Here is a 19,366-nt window from a genome sequence, read left to right as displayed (position 1 = left end):
TCAATAATCCATCGATATGTTTTTACCATTGTCCATTGATGATAATTTAAACCTGTTTAATATAATATCTTTATGCCTTTTAGAATTGATTTTGGATTGTACCCTTGTTGAATGGTAATTTAGTAGTAAATTGTTGAATGGTAATTTAATAGTGATAAAATTGTTTGTTAGGTTTAAAATTAGAAATAACAATTTACAAAATATATTTAAATTTGTATAAAAAATATTAACTTTTAAATTTTTCAATAATACTCTTAAATTTTAATTTTTTTTAATAATATACAGTTTTCACGTTAGTTTAGGATGAAAAATATGGTTTAAAAATACCTTAAGAATAATAATAATAATAATAATAATTTTATAGTCTATGTTTAAAAAATATCCATTAAATTTTAAAATTAATCATAAAAGAAAATATTTGCCATCAATATATAGACACCAATCATCGACTTTTCTAGATTATCTCCAAAGTTTAACGGTGTTATATCTCTATCTTTCTCGAGGAAAGACCAAGATTAAGCAGTCTAACTATTTTGATTCATTTTTAAAATTGGGAGCCATTGTTTTCACTCTATCTTACTTGAAAGGTAGAAAAGGACTGAAAATATGTATCTTTATATATCTATATATAATGATTCAACTCTAAAATTCTCAACTGTTCAACAAAAATAGTAATGTCATTCACAGCCAAACTTCCTTCCCTAAGTAATGAAGAACTCATAATCAATCAATATATTGGAGACTAGGAGAGCCAATTAAAACAACAAAAAACTTGAGGTTATTGCCGCTAAATGAAAAATTGTTTCTCGAGGGAATGAAAGAAACTTACAGCACGAGAACAACCACCTCCCGAAGTCTTGTCTAAATGTGCTCAGATGGCACTCAGTGGCAGAGAAAGTGAATCTCTTGGAGTCTTGCACCTGTTGCAAAAAAGGCATTACAATACTGGATGTGCACTGCAATGGAAGTTACCAAACTCCATGTAAGAAGTGTAACGGTCTAAGCCACCGTTAGTAGATATTGTCCTTTTTGGACTATCCCTTATGGGCTTTCCCTCAAGGTTTTAAAACACTAAGAAGAGGTTTCCACACCCTTTCAATATTGTCATTTTTGGACTATCCCGCTTCCCCTCAAGATTTTAAAACACGTCTGCTAGAGAGAGGTTTCCACACCCTTTCAATATTGTCCTTTTTGGACTATCCCTTATGGGCTTCCCCTCAAGGTTTTAAAACACGTCGGCTAGTGAGAGGTTTCCACATCCTTATAAAGAAAGTTTTGTAAGTTTTGTTCCCCTCTCTAACCGATGTGGGGATCTCACAAGAAGTCAACTGAATTAGGAACCAGAAGAACATAGAACACTCGAGCACTCTCCTGACAGGATTAATAATAAGACCCAAAAAATAAATATCTATGCGTAATACAGACACATTCAGCATGAATGTTTAGAAAAAACTATGTTAAATGTGAAGGAGAAAAACCAAGTTAAGATGATAACCTGTTACACTGTAAGCGAGACGCATAATTATGATTATTGCAATTTGTGCACATCCAATCTCCGTTGCGCCACTGTTTTGCTCTGTGGATTCAATAATGCCAGGATTGGTCAATGTCAAACATTATGAATTTGAATTAATGACATCACAAATCTTAGTTGCAGTTTGGCTAAGAAGAAAAGGGTTTTACTAGAATTTATGACATAACTTCGAAGGTCAGAGAAAATGAAATAGAGCTAGCTAATGCAAATACATATTATATTATACCCTTTCCCAAGTAGCGTTGGTGCAGTTGCTTGTTGGGGGAACTGCATTGGCATTTCCAAATTTGGAGCTATACCAGAACTTTCGTGGGGATAAGAATTATATAATAGTCCCACATTTGGGTCACTACTGGAACCAACCATCTGCTCAAACCCTGGGAAAGACTGTTGTTGCTCATTTGTCTGATGCCAAGAAAAGAAGAACAGGCCACTGATCAGTTTCACCAAATTTTAACAGCAAATATTTCCTTAATATCAAATGTTTATCATTGTTTCTAATCCAAAAATAGTAATAATAAAATTCTCATTTAATATCAAATATGGACCTGTCCAATGTTTAATCTCTTGTTATCCCATTGATGAACGAGTTCTTCAGATGCTAAGCGTTTCATTCCAAGTGCTGCATAATACAACAACAAAAAATAAAAGACAAAGAAAGAAAGTGAGTAGAATCCCCCAAGGGCTGCTCAACTTCATGAAGAAATTTCTAATTCTAATAGACTTTATTTCCATTGACTTCTTTATCTCAGCTGTAAAAAACCTTTTACCTCCAGAATAATAGCACAGCCACACGTAGGGCCAACTAAGTTTCTCCATTCTACTAAAATTTCCATCTTTCAAACATTACAACTCCAAATCTAGATACGAATCAATTCATTCAACGCGGCAACAAAGAAGATAAATAGACTAAATAAAACAACAGAAAGATTTTTGTGCGCAGGACACCACCGGTTCAAAACTTCTGTCAAACATTACTACAAATCCAAAATATGAATCTATTCATTAAACGTAACAAAAACATGAGATAGATTGGATAAATGAAACAATAGAAACATTTTTATGTGCAGGACACCACAGGTCCATAACTCCTTCTTACATGCAGACACTTTAAAAGAGCTATATAATTTTGTCTCCTAACGTTAAAAAAGAAGTCCTAGTGCGAGCATTTGAAACCTAGAGAGACAAAGGTGGATGTACCTTGTGGTGAAGCATTGCATTTTTTGCACTGCAAGTAAGACAATGTTTAGTTAGACAAGCAAACAACAGGTGGAGACAAAAAAGGGAAACTAAAAGCATTGCTAGGAAAAGAAAGAAAACGACTCGATACGGGAAGGTGAAAGTCCCACCTGTGCACGAGAAGAGTAATTATGGAAGCCACAGTTGCATATCCAGTCACCGTTTCGCCAACCCTTCGGAACTGAAAGGATCTGATTAGGGGAACTCATATACGAGATTGCAGAATTATTTCCACCCAAAGGAAATGCTGGAGATGCATGAATTTCATACTTATCAGCACCTCCCAGGGACCAATTGGAGCTCAGAGGATGCAGTTGCTGTAAAGGGCCATTTCTTAATCCAAGATTCATCTTTGTATCCAATCCACCTTGGGTCCTGGCAAAATAGTGTGAATAAGTTGGAAAAGAAGCTCCATGGATTGCAATTGCTGGCATTGCTGCTATCTCCTTTGGTTGGCCACACTTTTTGCACTTCTCTCTTGATGCATAATTGTTGTTAGTGCAACCTATTGCACCAGAGCCAGACAAACCCAACCCACAAGCAAGCCAGGTATACGCACACCAAGCAGTCCATCCACACCAAATACACATACAAAAAACACAAACGACTCATGACTCAAACCTAATTTTTCATTTTCCTAAAAGTAGGAGTTCGCTGGAATTGAAACATTAATGAAGAGGGAAGACAGAAAAACAATCCTCAGAGAAAATCTTAAACTAGTGATAAAGATGCAATGGAGATTCCTCCGATTTGCTAAAAACAGAAAACTGTTCGTACATAGATGCATATCCCTGATTCTAGTGAAATTTTCCTGGTAAGGTAACTGAATATGTTCTTGAAGAAGTTTGATGGAGCTAAATTGAAAATTTTCAAGAACAATCAGCTCATTTCATTTAGCCCCAAAACTAGAATTTCAAAGCACGAGACCTCGTCAGATTAAGCGTAATAAAACTAACTCGAAAACTTTCCTCCTGTAAAATTTTAAAAGAGAAAAGAAACAGTACCATCAACCCAAATTCCGACACCAAGGTGTGTCAGAAAGAACTGAATGAATAGTGCTGCACTAAAATTCTAATTGAACGTTGAGTTCCAAGTTCAGCGAGCAAATCCAACAAAACGAAATCGAGAATATAACATAAATTGCATGTTGCAAGGAAGAACAGCAACTACAGTTATTATAGGAAGCTAACCCGTGCAGATCCAGTCGCCGATTCGAGGAAGCCATTTGGAGTCTGGAGGGGTTTTATTGTCGACGAGAAGGCGAGGTTGTTTGCATCTGTTACAGAACGATCGGAAAGCATAGTTCCTGTTCTTGCATCCACTACACTCCCAATCGCCTTCTTTTCCTTCGCCCATTACTGCTACTTGTGACGCTGCTTTTCTTTCTATCCCCTCCTTCACTCCATCCATTGCTCGATATATTTAGCTCAACTGATGGTCAAAGAACAACCAGTGTGCTCGAAAAGGAGATGGGTAGGCGAAATTTCCGCCTCCAGCACGCGCCAGGGGCGTTTCCTTCTTCTTCTTCTCTGGATGGGCTGGCTTGGCACCGTTTTTGTGGCGGCCTTCGTGGGCTCCAACTTCGATGGCCTTTTACGGCTCCAGTAAGCCCTCGGTCTAAGCTTTTGAAGGTTTTTTAAATTTTAATTTTAACAGTACAAATTGGTTTCTAAAGTTTTTCCGAAGAAACGGCGTACAAACCTCTGCTTAGCATACATGCTTATAATTAAATTATAAGGCTGTGACTATACATAATAGGTCAAAGCTAACAATATATGTTCGTATTGGACTGGGGCTCGAGCGGTTACAATTGATATCATAGCCAAACACTGAGCAGTATAAGACATTGAACTCTAAAAGAGTGCCTTATGAGATCTCTCATGAGAAGGGAACAAAGTATTCTCTAAGGGTGTGGAAACCTCTCTGTATCCACCCTATCTTGAATCTAGTGAATGCATAGCCGGCTCTATTGTTGTACGAAAATGAACCTAAATGGCCACAAAAAAGCAGACGGTTAGGATTGGAATTTAGAATATTGTGGACTTTTATAGCTTAGTGATGATCAGCACACGAGCTTAAATTAAAATTTGTATGGTCCAACCATTGATCACGATAATTATAATCCACCGTACTTCTATTTCCTCCAAGAATTTAAATGTTTTTTAAATTGTTCAAGTAATTTTTACTTCTGAGAAAGCAAAAATACCGATAACTGCCCGCCACGAAATATCAGAAGATTTGAAGGTAGAAGAACCTTCTTGAATCCTAAGCCCAAATCGGTTTGGTTTCGCGCGCGTTTGTGTTCGCACGGAATTCAAATTTGTAATCCGTTTCTTGATCAAATTGCCGTAGTTTGAAGGTCAACACTCACAGAGATCGAGCTAAATGACTGCTAGAAAACAAGGTGAAACGCTAGCCGACGAAGGCGGATCTGGTACGAAGCCACCGCGCATCACAATCTCGAAATCCTCCGAAGGAGGCGATGCCAAGGTCCTCATACTTATTTATTTTCATTATCGATTTGTTGGTTGTCTTTAACAGCAGCAGCTATTTTCGATACTTCTCTGTATTATCCTTAGTTTCACAGATTTTGCATATCCGTAGTTCAAGGAGACATCACAGATAACGAAGTCTTTGAGTTTTATCAGGGGACGAGTTTTTAAAATTGTTTAATCTTTGAAAAATCTGTTCCACATTGCACGAGCCCCAATTTTGTCTCAAGGCATTTTCTGCTGTTGTAGAGCGCTAGCAAGAAGCTTAAAGACATGGAAATTTGTGTCCCAATAGTCTGTGGAGCCATCGCATTTTACCTTGGTAGGAAGGCCAGTGAGTAAGTCTCCACCCTTCAGGGGCTGTTTCATTTACTCTCCTTCATTTCAGGCATTTGGCCGACGAAATTTATCCATTGTATTTATTCCCTTCAGGTCCCAGTCACATAAATGGACAGTCTATGTGCGTGGTGCTACTAGTGAGGATCTTGGGGTGGTGATAAAGAGAGTTGTGTTTCAGTTGCATCCTAGCTTTAACAACCCAACAAGAGCGGTCGAATCTCCGCCCTTTGAGTTATCAGAATGTGGTTGGGGAGAATTTGAGATTGCCTTCACCCTTTTTTTCCACACCGATGTGTGTGAGCAACAATTAGATTTGTAGGTTATTGTTATTATTTTCTTGTGGCATTGATAGTGGTTTTATCTATAAGGGAAATCCTATTTGTAACACTCTTTTAAATTATTATAGGTTTCACCATTTGAAGTTGTACCCTGAAGACGAATCTGGTCTACAAACAACAAAGAAACCTGTTGTTGTGGAATCTTACAACGAAATTGTGTTTCCTGGTCCCTTCGAATTTTTTTTTTTTGCTCGTGTTCAAAATCATCCAGCTGTTGTTGTGCCTCGGCTTCCTGCTGGTTTCACTCTGCCTAATCCTGGTAAATGTCTGTTATTGTGTCTTTCTAACCTTCTGCTGCTGTTTCTAAGTTAATTCTACGACCTCGTATATGTAGCACCAATTGAACATATGGCCGAAAGGGAGAGATGTGGCACCAAGGATCATCACCTTAATCAATGATTCCTTAATTTCTCAGAGGCAGACGAGCTGCTAAAACTTGCTGCTGCTCGCCAACAAGTAGGAATATCTTGTTTCTTACATCCTTCTCATCTAAATCATATTTTCTCCTACTTCTTAATCTCTCTCTTTCTACATGTTGAAATACTTTAGCTTGTAAAGAGAACATACTTTTGGCATGTAATTATCGCAATATAATGATTAGCCCTATTGTTAATACATGTTTGCATGATTTTGATAGTCTTCATCATCTAGTTGGTCGTGGTGTGATAATATGTCAAACTGTGGAAGGTTGGAGTCCACTTATCATTGGTATTTTCTGGGTTTTGGTGCAATTTATTATGAAGTTCGATATGATGTGTTCATTCCAGAGGCAGATGCATTGTAGTATGTACTTGTTCTGGTTACATGATGTGTTAATTCTAAATTGAGCATGATTAGCTTATCCTTTCGTTTCTGGTCTCATGAACAATAGTCTACTGGTAGGCTCATGAATAAGATTGTAGATTCTGATACTAACGTTATTGTTGATCTACTAGGTGCAAGCTCATATTGTCAAATTGAGAAGACAACTCAGTGTGATGGATGGACTACCTCAGTTTTCTAAACGAATTGCGGGTTATGAATTAACTGCTGCTAATGGAGTTCATCCATGTAATTAGGTTTACCTGCCTGTTCTCATGGTTCAGGTTAATATAAACAACAATGTTTTTAGTTTTTCTTTAGCATCCATGCAGTTAAAAGTGTTGTTTTGTTTAATTGAAGTAGGATGGGTCACTCTCAATACTATCGTTGTCTCACTTATGGCCCAACTATGCTATGTAAGCACCCATATGGTTTGATCCCCCCTCATCTGTATTGAAGAAAGTGAATACGCAGGGCAAAGAAGAACTAGCAATCCATTACAAAACCCAAAGGGTCAAGAAGATTGCGAAAAAGAAAAAAAAATCTAATGGGAAAATATCCGGAAGAAAGAATAGTTACGGTAATTTCCCTTCATGGATTAGTGGCTAAAAATATCAAACCTTAAGCCTCCCGTAAGTTCAGACTCCAAAAAAATCTCCAATCCTAAGAGAGTCTGCTATTTCTTTGTGCTATCTTCCAAAGAATAGTTAGGTCTGCATAAATATTTAGCTTTGGATCAAGACCTGGAGCCTAAATAATCAGTAATAGTTCAGAGCTTTTCTCATATCCTATTGGCAACAGTTCAATGAATAAGTATGTGGTCAAGCTCCTCCTCTTCATCTCCTCCTCGAACATCTTTTGGGGTGAAGTGAATGTCAGGACATACATTTCAAACTCCGTCAACTTGTGGGTATCACTCTCTCGAAAGCGAGATACCAAGTGAAGAGTACATTGTTCTCTGGCATTTTTACTCTTTCCATAAGAGATTGTTAAATAGTCTGGCAGGGATAGCTCCTTGGACTTAAAATCAAATCAGAATGGCAGGTAATTGAATCAAAGTGATCCAGCTTTCACTCTTTGGTCTGGCCTGAAGTCCTGAAGAAGCTTGAGAAGAGCTCCAGAAGATAATTTATGATCGACAATTGTGAGCCAAGAAAATAACATGGCTGTAATAGTTCCTTTTTCCTTTCTATTTTCTCTATACTGAGGAGATTAATGATGCATCCACCCCCCTACCCCCCGGAAGAGGAAAAAAAAAAAAAAAAAATCTTGAAGGAGAATATATAAAAGTTTTATCTTGCACTGTTGCACTGTTTAAGATTTCCTTTTCACCGAAGACTGGAGTAGTTGCCTTGGCTTTCTGCTTATCTTGTTTTTGATATGATAAACATGGTCGTGAAATGTTCATCATTCTTCGGGTCACCATGTGCTAAAAGGAAGTTGTCTTTTGTTGCTTAGTATATTGGCCTCTGTTTCACAGGTCTTAGTGATAATGATAGTTTATCCTCTCTCTCATTCCATCTTTTATATACTTCTTGCAGATTGTTTAGACAGCTGTTTCTATGGATAATGGCTATCTATTCTCGTATTTATTGCTTCTTGCTGCGTTAACATCATTGCATTGAAATAAAACAAATTTCAAGCTCAGATAGCTTTAGTTGATGACATTATTGTAAACCTATAGGCTCCCATTTGTATGACCCACAATGAATTGAAAAGCCTGCTTTTATGAAATTTCTGAATGCAGTTTGGAACTCTACCTATTTACCCTGATAATTTTCAATAGGGTGATGAGAATGCGAAAGGACCAGAAGGTTAATTGTGCTGTCCTACGTTAGTTGGATTGACAGAGGTGCTGTTTATATCATAGCCGACGAGATTGCTTTTGAGCCTTGGAACATGGGAAACTGAAGCAAGTCAGAAAAGTGAGGCTGGACATATGAGTGGTGCTCGCTTACATAAGATGGACTCTTTTTATTACAACTCTCTAGTAACTTGAACTTGTATATTTCCAGCATTTGGAGTGCCACATGGGTGGTCTTTTGATGTGGAGACATTGAAGGGAATTGGCTGGAGCATGACATAGTCTTTACTCAACATGCATTCTTTCGACTCTCAACATTATTTACTATTAACATTTATAGATGCATTTCACATACAGGTAAACAGGTAACAAACAGTCGAGGAGTATGACGGTTTTTGAATCTTTCAAATGTGCCAACATCTGCAGGACCGATGATTTGTGGCCTCGCCTTGTGCTAAGCTGAGCTTTCAAGGACCAACTTCTGTATTCCAATGGACAGACCAGTGCGCATTGAATTAAGAATATAGACACAGTTTCGTCTCCATGGTCCACTACCAAAGTAAGGTACTGACATCAAATCCATCCTACTTTGTGCTCGAAAATAGAACCGTTTGTCCTGGACTTGGACCACTCGGCGACAGAATTGGAAAACAACCCTCTTCTTGTGCGGATTCTGTCTATACATAGACTCAAGATTTGGGTTGAACAGGTGGTCCAATCAGGTACATTTCTTAAATATTCTTATTTTCAATCTGGTTTCATTTTCCCCAAAATATCAAGATAAAATCTCAAGTTTGAACTTTGAATTCGTGAAAATGTTGTTTTCTGTCTAAAATATTCCTGGTAAACTGAATTACAGGCTCTCACGTGGAAAACATGTAATATAGCGATTTTGCCTTTCATTTTATGGCACGTCTTAGTTAAAATGCTCTGGAAACCCCGAAATATTTGCCTTCTGCTTCCAACTTTCTGATTAGCTGTCTATTTGTAGGATCTCTATGTGTTTGTATAACTATATTTTGTAGTTTTTTTTCTTCTGAAGAACTGTATTTCTTAGATGAGTTGTTCCCAACCGAAATGAACAATCAATAACTGTGGAGCACTTCTTGTAAATAGAACAGGCCGAGAGTCGTAGATGTAGACTGGTCATGTGGTCCAAAGATACAATTCAATTCAATTCAATGCCAAATTTAATGAATACACACTCTGTCCGACTTATACGTGTGGAGAGTCTCAATAAATAGTCAAAGCTATTGAAGTACCTTAATGAATTATATTGTACAGAATTCGGGACAAATTCTAACACTCGTGAAATCTATCCTTATTATTTTATCAATTTGTTCCTATTCTCCTTGGAACAATATTGCCTTGTAAGTTGGAGCTGATGGGTTGTGGATTTTTTTTTTTTTTTTTTTTTTTNACAATGTTCTTACTTTCCTCCTGAGTTTGATGTGGTTTCCAGATATTGAATTTGAACCAATTCAAGAAGAGAGAGAGAGTTGTAGCTGACCTGAGGAAGTAAAACAAGTTTAAACATTTATTTTTGATCAAGAGGTCAGAGATTCGAATTCTACGCTTTACAAAGGTTGTTGACCGAACTTATAAAGAGAATGTGGAGCTGTGTGAACAGTCATCCATGGCTAAGGGGGGCCCATGTTGTGTGCTTAAGAGAGGCAACTGGGTAGCCAGGAGGCCCACTTGGGTTGGCATATGCAACTCTTGCAGTACACAATTGGCTTAGAATTCTTGTGGTCTGTGGTTTGCTCCAACATCTCACATGATTTTGTTTCTCATTCTTCTTCTTCTTCTTAAATACATCTTTCAAGCCCACCCCTTCAAACTGAATCTCTCTCATCATCAATCTATATCTATTTATCATATCTTTCCCTCCCCCCCACCAGCCACAAAAACAAACAACACACAAAGACACTTCGTACTCCTTTCAACTCTTATAATGGCTATCAAAAAGGCTAATCTACTTCACCCATCAACCTCCTTCAGACATATTCTCCGAAGGTGTTCGAGCTTTGGCATGCGAAATGGCTGGAATGAAGATGGCGACCTCCCCGATGATGTGCCAAAGGGCCACTTTGCTGTCTATGTTGGAGAAAACCGAAGTCGGTACATCGTCCCAATTTCATGGCTGGCTCATCCACAGTTCCAGAGCCTGTTGCAGAGAGCAGAGGAGGAGTTTGGTTTCAACCATGATCTGGGCATCACCATCCCTTGTGAAGAGGTTGTTTTTCGCTCCTTAACAGCCATGATCAATATCAGATGAGGTCGCAGAAAAACAAAACAGAGGATTCTTTTTTTCCCTGCAAGTTGGTGTTTGGATATTTATTGGAAAAAGGAGTTGGAAGGAGCCAAATTTGCCCTCCTCCTTTTGCTGGAATAATTCCCCCCCGTTTCCTAAACACATAACCATCTTTGATTATATATATTGTAAAAATTTGGTTGTGCAATTTGAAAACTGTGAAGCTATGCATATATTTACTATTTTTTGTTTCCTCTTGAGGTCGCTGGTTCAAGATGAAATGCTAGAGCCTTGCAAGGAATATGCTTCTTTCATTTATTGTCTTGTGTTCTTCATGAATTTACCATTAATGATAGCTGAAAACAAACCATTTGATGTTTAGTTTTACGTACGGTTAGACAAATTATTCTTAAGTATTGTTGCAGCTTAATTTCTAATGAATTGCGACTACTAATGTGTCGCTCGAGGTGAACTCTAGTAAAGCATGATCTAGCATTGGTATGATTCTCGACTCTATACACTCAAAGCTTAAGTTAGTATAAAGTATGAGTTTGTGTCGAGGCGAGCTAGAATAGTATTACGTATTCTTTAGAAAAAGAATACATTGTTAGACATTATTGTGCTACTTCTGATGATTCGTACTTGGTAGGCAGCAAATTATGCACGAGTATTGTTTTTACATGTAGGTCCAATCGTGTGGCTGTGGCCAAACTTGTTCTTGATCAGCATAGGCCTTGGCTGCCAAGACCTCACTTGAGTGCACTTGAGCTGGAACTTAGACACATTTCCTCCAATTATTTGGTCACATGGAAAGCTCTTTTGAGCCATCCATATTAATTTTGAGCCAAACGTATTTCTGTCATGGAAAAAAGAACTTTCGATTCTTAGTTGAGTATTAAGCATTCTCTCGAGCCTAATTTGATATTATCCTAACATGTCAACATCATTTCTAAATTTAGTACCATATCTTAATATGTTAGAGTGGAACTTCAAGTCGAAAATTGAGTATAGAGATGTTAACTGAACTTTGATTTTACACAATATCATTCGAAGTATGAAGCTGATCATGATGTCTATTTGGTCTACAAGTTTGCATAACGACTCTAAATGACCCATGGCTTAACTTTAACTTAACAAAATACTGGACCGTTATATGCCGGCATTAATGAGATGATAAGTCTATTTTATTTGATTAGTTAACGAACAAAAACTAAAGTGTATATTTTGACACTTTAGAATCAAATAGACGTAAACCTCAAAGTTCGAGTCCATACAATCACAATGTGAACCGAAAAGAAGGGAAAAAAATTAGTAAAATCAATGCACATGGGGAGTGGGGCTAGGGATGCACATACATGGTGGATCATTCCACCAAACAATGCATATTGTATACCTTCCGTGCTTTGCCCGTTTAAGTATGTTCTATCAATAGCCGCACAAGACGACTTTTATCTTCCCTTAATTATTGGCTAACTCACCTTTCATCCTCTCATATAACTTCTTAATCCTTATCTTATAATTCTACGACATTCTCACACTCAACTGAAACTTAAGTTTCACATTCATTTTCGTCCCGCTTTATGGCTTCGTCAAATTTTAGGTGAGATTTGTGTTTGTCAACTGAACATCGCTCATGCAAAATCCAAACTTGTTCGGTCACACTGCTGCCTGCATGTGTATGTTCAATCGTCTGCGACACAATCAACTTGCCTTTACATTGTTGGATGATGAAAATCTCACATCGTCTAATTTAAGAAATGATTATGGGTTTATAATCAAAGAATACTCTCTCCATTGGTACGAGGCATTTTGAGAAAATTCAAAGCAAAGTCATGATAGCTTATGCTCAAAGTGGACAATATCATACCATTGCGGAGAGTTGTGTTCATCTAACTTGGTATCAGAGTCATACCCCAAACTTAGCCATGCTAATAGAGTTCTCAAATGTCGAACAAATGACCCCAAAAGAAAAAGGAGACAAGTCTCGATTAAGGGGAGGCGTACTTTGTTCGAGAGGAGATGTTGGATGAAAGTCCCACATCAGCTAATTTAGAAATGACCAAAACTCCAAAAGAAAAAGGAATCGAGCCTCGATTAAGGGGAGATGTACTTCATTGTAGAAAGTCGTGTTCGTTTGACATATACACTAAGCTAAGTCATTCGACTTGATCTTGCCTCTACCCAGAGTCAAGGTCTCTCAATGCAACGTTGCATCTTATTTATCTTGGTATGAGATAAAGATAAAGTTTTCCGGAGTTATAATTACTTATACCAAAACTCCTACCCAAAACAAGCAACAAAATAAAATGGGTATCCGAAAGGTTAAACCTTTCACATACAAAGATGTTTCTAGAAATAGACATCCAAATTTGACCGTTATGCCAAATTAAAGATCCATATTTAAAAATTTCGCCACGAAAATAGATAGTGATAATGAAAATGACATGATTTAGGACAACATTCTTTGAGACTTTTAAAGTAGTTTGGAGACCATATGTCTGTATGGGGTTGGCTTGGCTTGGCTTACCCCAAGTTTGTAGGGCTCACTATATGTCTAAGGCGACTTTATATTACTACTCTTTTTGGTCACGTGGGTTTCATTTGGGGCGTTCCCTACCACACATCTTTGTTCAAAACCGAACTTAAATCTTCGGATTTTGCCCGTTATGGACGAACTCTATGCCTATAGTGATTGTTTGTTTTACGATGTTTATTTGTATTTTTTTGGAGTGTCCAAAAAATGCGATGATCTAAAAAACTCGATCAACTGAATGAGTCACAAGGTGAATTGTCAGCCCCAATGTCAGAGGACATTTTCGGGGACTAGCCCATTACTCGACGAAGGCTATTGTCCGGTCCTCTTTCATGTGGAATCGTTTTAGTTAGATCGTACCCAAGCCCGCCTCCACTTTTTTTTTATGTGAAAGAGGTCTTGATTTATGAGACTGAACCCTTCTTGGATCAATGAGATCAAAAAGGCCATCATTGGAGCGTTAGAGCAAAGCCCAAAATGAAATAACCAAATGATTGTTTAGCCACGATCGCGCAAATGAAAATTTTAACTCAACCTAACATTGAAAAATAAATAAATAATTTACAAACTAAAATTGAAAAAAAAAATCAAGAATTTGAATAATAAAATTTATGGATTAAAAAAAAAATTGGGTTTTTTCAAGGGGAGAGAGTGACAAAAATATTATTTTACCTTAATAATGAAATGTCAACTTTATAAGGTTAAAAAAGAATTTACATTCATTTGTTACCAACCAATTATGCAGGCAACAATATGGGCCAGTAGTCTAAAAAAGCCCAAGTAGTTGGGCTTCGTCTATGTCTTACAAAAGGGGCGGGCCAGTTTCATTTTCAATGCAGGCAACATTATGGGCCGGTAGTCTAAAAAGCCCAAATAGTTGGGCTTCGTCTATGTACAAGAAATGGGCCGGCCAGTTTCGTTTTCTATGCAGGCAACAATATGGGCCAGTAGTCTAAAAAGCCCAAATAGTTGGGCTTCTTTTATGTACTAGAAATGGGCCGGCCAGTTTCATTTTCGTGTGATATAAATTTGTCTAAACCCTAGAATTTTAACGTAATCTCTGCGGTAGCGAACTGAAAATCTCCGACCTTGCGGAGACGACATGGGAAGAGTTATTCGTGCTCAGCGTAAGGGAGCGGGATCCGTCTTCAAGTCCCACACCCATCACCGGAAGGGTCCGGCCAGGTTCAGAAGTCTTGACTTCGGCGAACGGAATGGCTATCTGAAAGGAGTCGTCTCTGAGATTATTCACGATCCTGGCCGTGGAGCACCGCTTGCTCGAGTTACCTTCCGCCATCCTTTCAGGTACAAGAAACAGAATGAACTGTTCGTTGCGGCTGAGGGTATGTACACTGGCCAATTTGTTTACTGCGGGAAGAAGGCAAATCTCATGGTCGGAAATGTCTTGCCCCTTAGATCGATTCCTGAAGGTGCCGTCGTTTGTAACGTCGAACACCATGTCGGCGACCGCGGTGTTTTCGCTAGATGTTCCGGAGATTACGCGATTGTTATCAGCCATAATCCCGATAACGACACTTCCAGGTTTTTCTTCAATACTTGTTCTTGAAAGAGTGTTGTTACTAGTAAATTCTGTACTTGGATGATCAAAATTTGTTTACCTTTCACGTTTTGGAGTGGTGTGCTCTGGAGATGATGTGTCTGAGAGGAGGTATGGGGGAGCGATGGTAATAAAGGTTTAGTGTTAGAAATATACAGCGGACTGAAATAAGAATCTTTTGGTCGCCCCTCTTGCCTTAATTTTATTCGTCCTAGCAATGATATTCCAAGCATCAGGCACTTACCAGATACATGGGCAATGGTGGGCCAACAACATGCCTTACCTCTCGCCATAATTGGCTAAGTGCTTGATTGCACCTTAGAATGCTGGTTGGGAACTGCCTCAGGCTTCTCCGTATGCGGTCGTTGGAATTTCACAGATTAGGATTTGTGTGCGTAAATTATTTGCAATGAACAGATAACTGCACATTCCTCGGATGTGGCAGTTGATTGCAGCTATTTCATATGCAAATGAAGTCTTATGTTCATTTTTAATTACTACCAGGATCAAGCTTCCATCAGGTTCAAAGAAAGTAGTTCCAAGTGGGTGTCGTGCCATGGTCGGTCAGGTTGCAGGTGGTGGTAGAACTGAGAAGCCCCTTCTTAAGGCTGGTAATGCTTACCACAAATTTAGAGTGAAGAGAAACTGCTGGCCTAAGGTCCGTGGTGTTGCAATGAATCCCGTCGAGCATCCTCACGGAGGAGGTAACCATCAACACATCGGACACGCCAGCACTGTCAGGCGGGATGCACCTCCTGGTCAAAAGGTTGGTCTCATTGCTGCAAGGAGAACTGGTAGACTCAGAGGACAAGCAGCAGCCACTGCTTCTAAAGCTGATAAGGCTTAAACAGTATTATAATTTAGATTACGACTTGGTTGCTGAGGTCATTTCATTTTACTTCCATCGTTCTATTTGTGTACTCTCCTCCTCCATTGTAACTTTTGAGAAAACATTTTTTTGTTCCGTTGTTTTCCCCTCCTAAACATCTGCCCTTCTACTATTTGTTGGCTTCATTACGTTATATATTATCAGAAGGATTTATTCCGGGCCGTTGTCCATTAAAATCTGAGAAGGATTGTTCTGGGCTTTTCACCCATTGAGCCCATCATCAAAGGGATTTATTCTGGGCCTCTCTATTCAACCTTACAAGGATTGTTTTGGGCCTTTTCCTCTTTAAGCCCATCCTAGTTAAATTAAATTAAATTAAATGAATATTTCCATTTTACTCGAATGCTAATTTTAATAAAAAGAGAATAATGTAAATAAACATGGATTATTTTATTTTATTAAATTAATTATTTAGATTTGATATATGAAAAACAAATTGAAAATTATGATTTTTTTAATCTATTTTTATCGTCATTCTATTTCTCATCAAAAGAAAAAATAAATTAGCCTTCTATTTTGTTAAACGGCCCAAAAAAGCCTGGGCTTCAACAATGTAGCAGGCTAGTTTACGGGGTTTTGATTGATGGGCCTGGGGTTCAACAATGTAACGGGCTTTGCGGGGATTTGATTAATGGGCCTGGGCTTCAACAATGTAGTGGGCTGCGAGTTTGCGGGAATATGATGGGCCTGAGCTTTAACAATATAGCGGGCTTCTAGTTTTCGGGGATTTGATGGGCCTGGGCTTCAACAATGTAACGGACTTTACGGGGATTTGATTGATGGGCCTTGACTTCAACAATGTAGCGGGCTTCTAGTTTGCGGGGATTTGTTGGGCCTGGGTGTCAACAATTTAGTGGGCTGCGAGTTTGCGGGGATGGGCCTGGGCTTCTAGTTTGCGGATGTTTAATGGGCCTGGGCTTGAACAACATAGTGGGCTTCTAGTTTGCGGGGATTTGTTGGGCCTGGGCTTCAACAATGTAACGGGCTTTGTGGGTATTTGATGATGGGCCTGGGCTTCAACAATGTAACGGGCTCCCAGTTTGCGAGGATTTGATTATTGAGCCTGGGCTTCAACAACGTAGCATTTCATTGATGGGCCTGGGCTTCAACAATGTAGCGGGCTGTTAGTTTACGGGGATTTGTTGGGCCTGGGCTTCTAGTTTGGTGTTTGATGGGCCTGGGCTTCAACAATGTAGCAGGCTGCTGGCCCATGTATGCTTAAATGAAGTTTCAATTCCTCGATCTGTCCGCCTGTGTTGCAGAGTAGACAGTAATGGCTCTTTTGCAGACGAACACTTGGCATCGCATTTCCACAATCCTCTTCTTCCTCGTATTTTTGCTGTATGGCAGAGCTTATTGTATCAGAGGTCCGAGTCGTATCGTGGAATCTAGCAAGATTCCATCCAGCCATCAGTCCTTGAAGACCGCAGTTTTCTCTCTCGGAAGTTTCTGGAGATCCGAAGCCGTCTTTGGTTGCTTGGATGGAATTGTCCGGACCACCGTTGGCTACGCTGGTGGTTCTAGATTGAATCCCGAGTATCGTAGCTTGGGTGATCATGCCGAGTCTGTACGGGTTCGGCTCCTAACCTTCTTTGCTCCTTTATATCTTCTATTTTTCTGATTGCTTAATTTCCTGCGTTTTGAATGATGTTACGGACTTCATTACCTCAGTAGATCCTGTCTATACGTTCAATTATATTGTATAAATACATCGTGGCGTGTCATTCCTTCGGTGAATTTAGCTTTGCACTCTTGTTTTGCTTCTGTGATTGGATTTACTGTCTTGAAATTCTTTATAAGAGAGGCATGAATCGGGTTTAAATTGCTTGATTATCACTGTTGTGTTCATTTTAGGGGGCCCTGTCGAATTTGTTCGTCACAGATTTCTGATGGGTTCTTTCATTAGTATTGATACTTTTGGATGGTATCACTTGCCACTTGTTTTTTACACGCATTCATTGCTCGGTTAATGTTTATTGTCCTTTGTTTATAATGTCCATTGATATATATATTTATTGAGATTCTTGCAAAAAAAAAACTATTTGTTGGTTTCATTACATTACATGTGTGTTTGGATGGGATTAATTATTTATTCATGCTTTGTAATTCTCTGCAGGTCGAATATGATCCGAAGCTTACTAGTTTTAGGCAACTCTTAGAGGTTTTTTGGTCCAGTCATGATTCTAGGCAAGTGTTTGGGCAAGGTCCTGATGTGGGCAAGCAGTACAGGTATATTATAAATTCTAGTTCATGATTTAAACATAATTAACCTTAGATAATGGTGTTACCAACTCTTTTGTGACAGATCTATTATTTTTACTAATGGCACTGAAGAATCAAGACTGGCTGCTGTCAGCAAAGAAAAAGAACAGCTGAAGTCGAGAGGAAGTGCTGTGACTACGCAAATTCAGCAACTTGGAGCATTTTATCCCGCAGAGGCTGAACATCAGGTTAGTATCATTGGTTAATATAATCCTTCGAAGCAATTGCCTGACGAACTTTCAGCTTTTAAACTTTCCTGCTTCTTGACATGCAGCTCACCATGAAATGTTACAACTTTGGTTAAGATGTCTTTAGTCCTTTTCCACTTTGTAATGGAAAATTGCTATCCTAGCCCCGTTTTCTTATTTGAAGATAAAAGAAAGGTTAGAATGAATGGCTAATTTAGCATCAGGTCACCGAGAATATTTGCTAAAACCACCACCATTTAGAAAATGGTGGTGAAATTCTCCGATGCTAAACTGTAATGGAAGACAAATATCTAGATATTTATCTTCAATTAAAGGTCAAATATAGTACCTATGTTAAATCATTCATCCTTGCTGCTAATTATTCTTAACACTCACCCACCCAGAGAATGTACTCCTTTAAATGTTAAATGCATTGGAAGTTCATAATGGATGGCCCATCTTGAGCCAACATAGGTTTACTGTTTGAATTGTCGCGGCACCGTGTGGTTAAAACGGAGTTCTTGACATCAAATGTCAAATATCACTGACACAACATATGTTTGAGACGCAGAAATTTGAGCTGAAGAGGAAACCCTTTTTGCTGCAATTAATGGGCAACTTGCCGGAAGAGGAGCTTGAGATGTCCACTTTGGCAGCAAGGATGAATGGGTACGCGGCAGACCTCTGTCCTCCAAAGACCCAGAAGCAAATTGATGCCAAGATCAATGACATTATCAGAAAAGGTTGGCCCATTCTAAGAGAGAAATAAATTCATCTTTGTTCGGAATTCTAGCCTGAATATCAAACCATTGCTGTTGCATTAGTTGGCCTCCTTGTTGCTACTGCCGGATCATTGCTAGATTGCAAAAACCCAAATTGGTTGGGTCATTGATTGAATTGCCACCATCACCTTCAATTTTGTGGCAAATGAATAATAAGTCATATGTAGATTTTTTATCTATGTATGTGAATATTTATTCGTGCGTACCAAACCTAAAAAAACAACTAAAAAGGGAAAGTGAAAAGTGAAGCTTGAATTACAAATTGTTCCTAACTTTTTGTTATTATTGGAGAACCCGTCCTTAATGAGTAATCAATTGTGCTTTCCTAATTTGTGACAGCTCAAATCCTAATT

At 38.6% G+C, this 19,366-nt stretch overlaps 4 protein-coding genes and 1 pseudogene across 5 annotated transcripts; 4 read left to right on the top strand and 1 right to left on the bottom strand.

Annotated features, from left to right (window-relative positions):
* Nucleotides 1-595: 595 nt before the first annotated feature.
* LOC111782148 (uncharacterized RNA-binding protein C17H9.04c) lies at nt 596-4,367 on the bottom strand. Its single transcript, XM_023662952.1, has 7 exons — nt 3,964-4,367; nt 2,884-3,278; nt 2,735-2,762; nt 2,083-2,156; nt 1,761-1,939; nt 1,496-1,576; nt 596-920 (listed from the first exon to the last, which is right to left on the bottom strand). Exons 1-7 carry the CDS (start codon nt 4,181-4,183, stop codon nt 872-874), a joined length of 1,026 nt encoding a protein of 341 aa, XP_023518720.1. The 5' UTR covers nt 4,184-4,367; the 3' UTR covers nt 596-871.
* Nucleotides 4,368-4,927: 560 nt separating this feature from the next.
* Nucleotides 4,928-10,035, top strand: LOC111781098 (annotated as a pseudogene).
* A 78-nt stretch (nt 10,036-10,113) lies between these two features.
* On the top strand, nt 10,114-11,182 carry LOC111781099 (auxin-responsive protein SAUR50-like). Its single transcript, XM_023661531.1, has one exon. It carries the CDS (start codon nt 10,325-10,327, stop codon nt 10,823-10,825), a length of 501 nt encoding a protein of 166 aa, XP_023517299.1. The 5' UTR covers nt 10,114-10,324; the 3' UTR covers nt 10,826-11,182.
* A 3,187-nt stretch (nt 11,183-14,369) lies between these two features.
* Nucleotides 14,370-16,023, top strand: LOC111782323 (60S ribosomal protein L8-3). Of its 2 annotated transcripts, XR_002813086.1 has the most exons (3): nt 14,370-14,876; nt 15,397-15,847; nt 15,926-16,023. XR_002813086.1 is itself a non-coding variant. In XM_023663184.1 (2 exons), exons 1-2 carry the CDS (start codon nt 14,437-14,439, stop codon nt 15,737-15,739), a joined length of 783 nt encoding a protein of 260 aa, XP_023518952.1. In that variant the 5' UTR covers nt 14,370-14,436; the 3' UTR covers nt 15,740-15,893. The 2 variants fall into 2 exon arrangements, 1 of the variants encoding a protein (XP_023518952.1); XM_023663184.1 differs by lacking the exon at nt 15,926-16,023 and having other exon boundaries at nt 15,397-15,893.
* A 1,015-nt stretch (nt 16,024-17,038) lies between these two features.
* On the top strand, nt 17,039-19,285 carry LOC111781090 (peptide methionine sulfoxide reductase A5-like). Its single transcript, XM_023661514.1, has 4 exons — nt 17,039-17,354; nt 17,898-18,010; nt 18,087-18,231; nt 18,803-19,285. The coding sequence occupies exons 1-4, from the start codon at nt 17,055-17,057 to the stop codon at nt 18,998-19,000; spliced, it is 756 nt and encodes a 251-aa protein (XP_023517282.1). The 5' UTR covers nt 17,039-17,054; the 3' UTR covers nt 19,001-19,285.
* The last annotated feature ends 81 nt before the right edge of the window (nt 19,286-19,366 follow it).

The sequence above is a fragment of the Cucurbita pepo genome, chromosome LG19 (genome assembly GCF_002806865.2).
Source record: "Cucurbita pepo subsp. pepo cultivar mu-cu-16 chromosome LG19, ASM280686v2, whole genome shotgun sequence".
In the NCBI taxonomy this organism is placed as follows: Eukaryota; Viridiplantae; Streptophyta; class Magnoliopsida; order Cucurbitales; family Cucurbitaceae; genus Cucurbita; species Cucurbita pepo.
The sequence above is the reverse complement of the archived record's forward strand: the minus strand, read 5'-3'. Positions and strand labels throughout refer to the sequence as shown.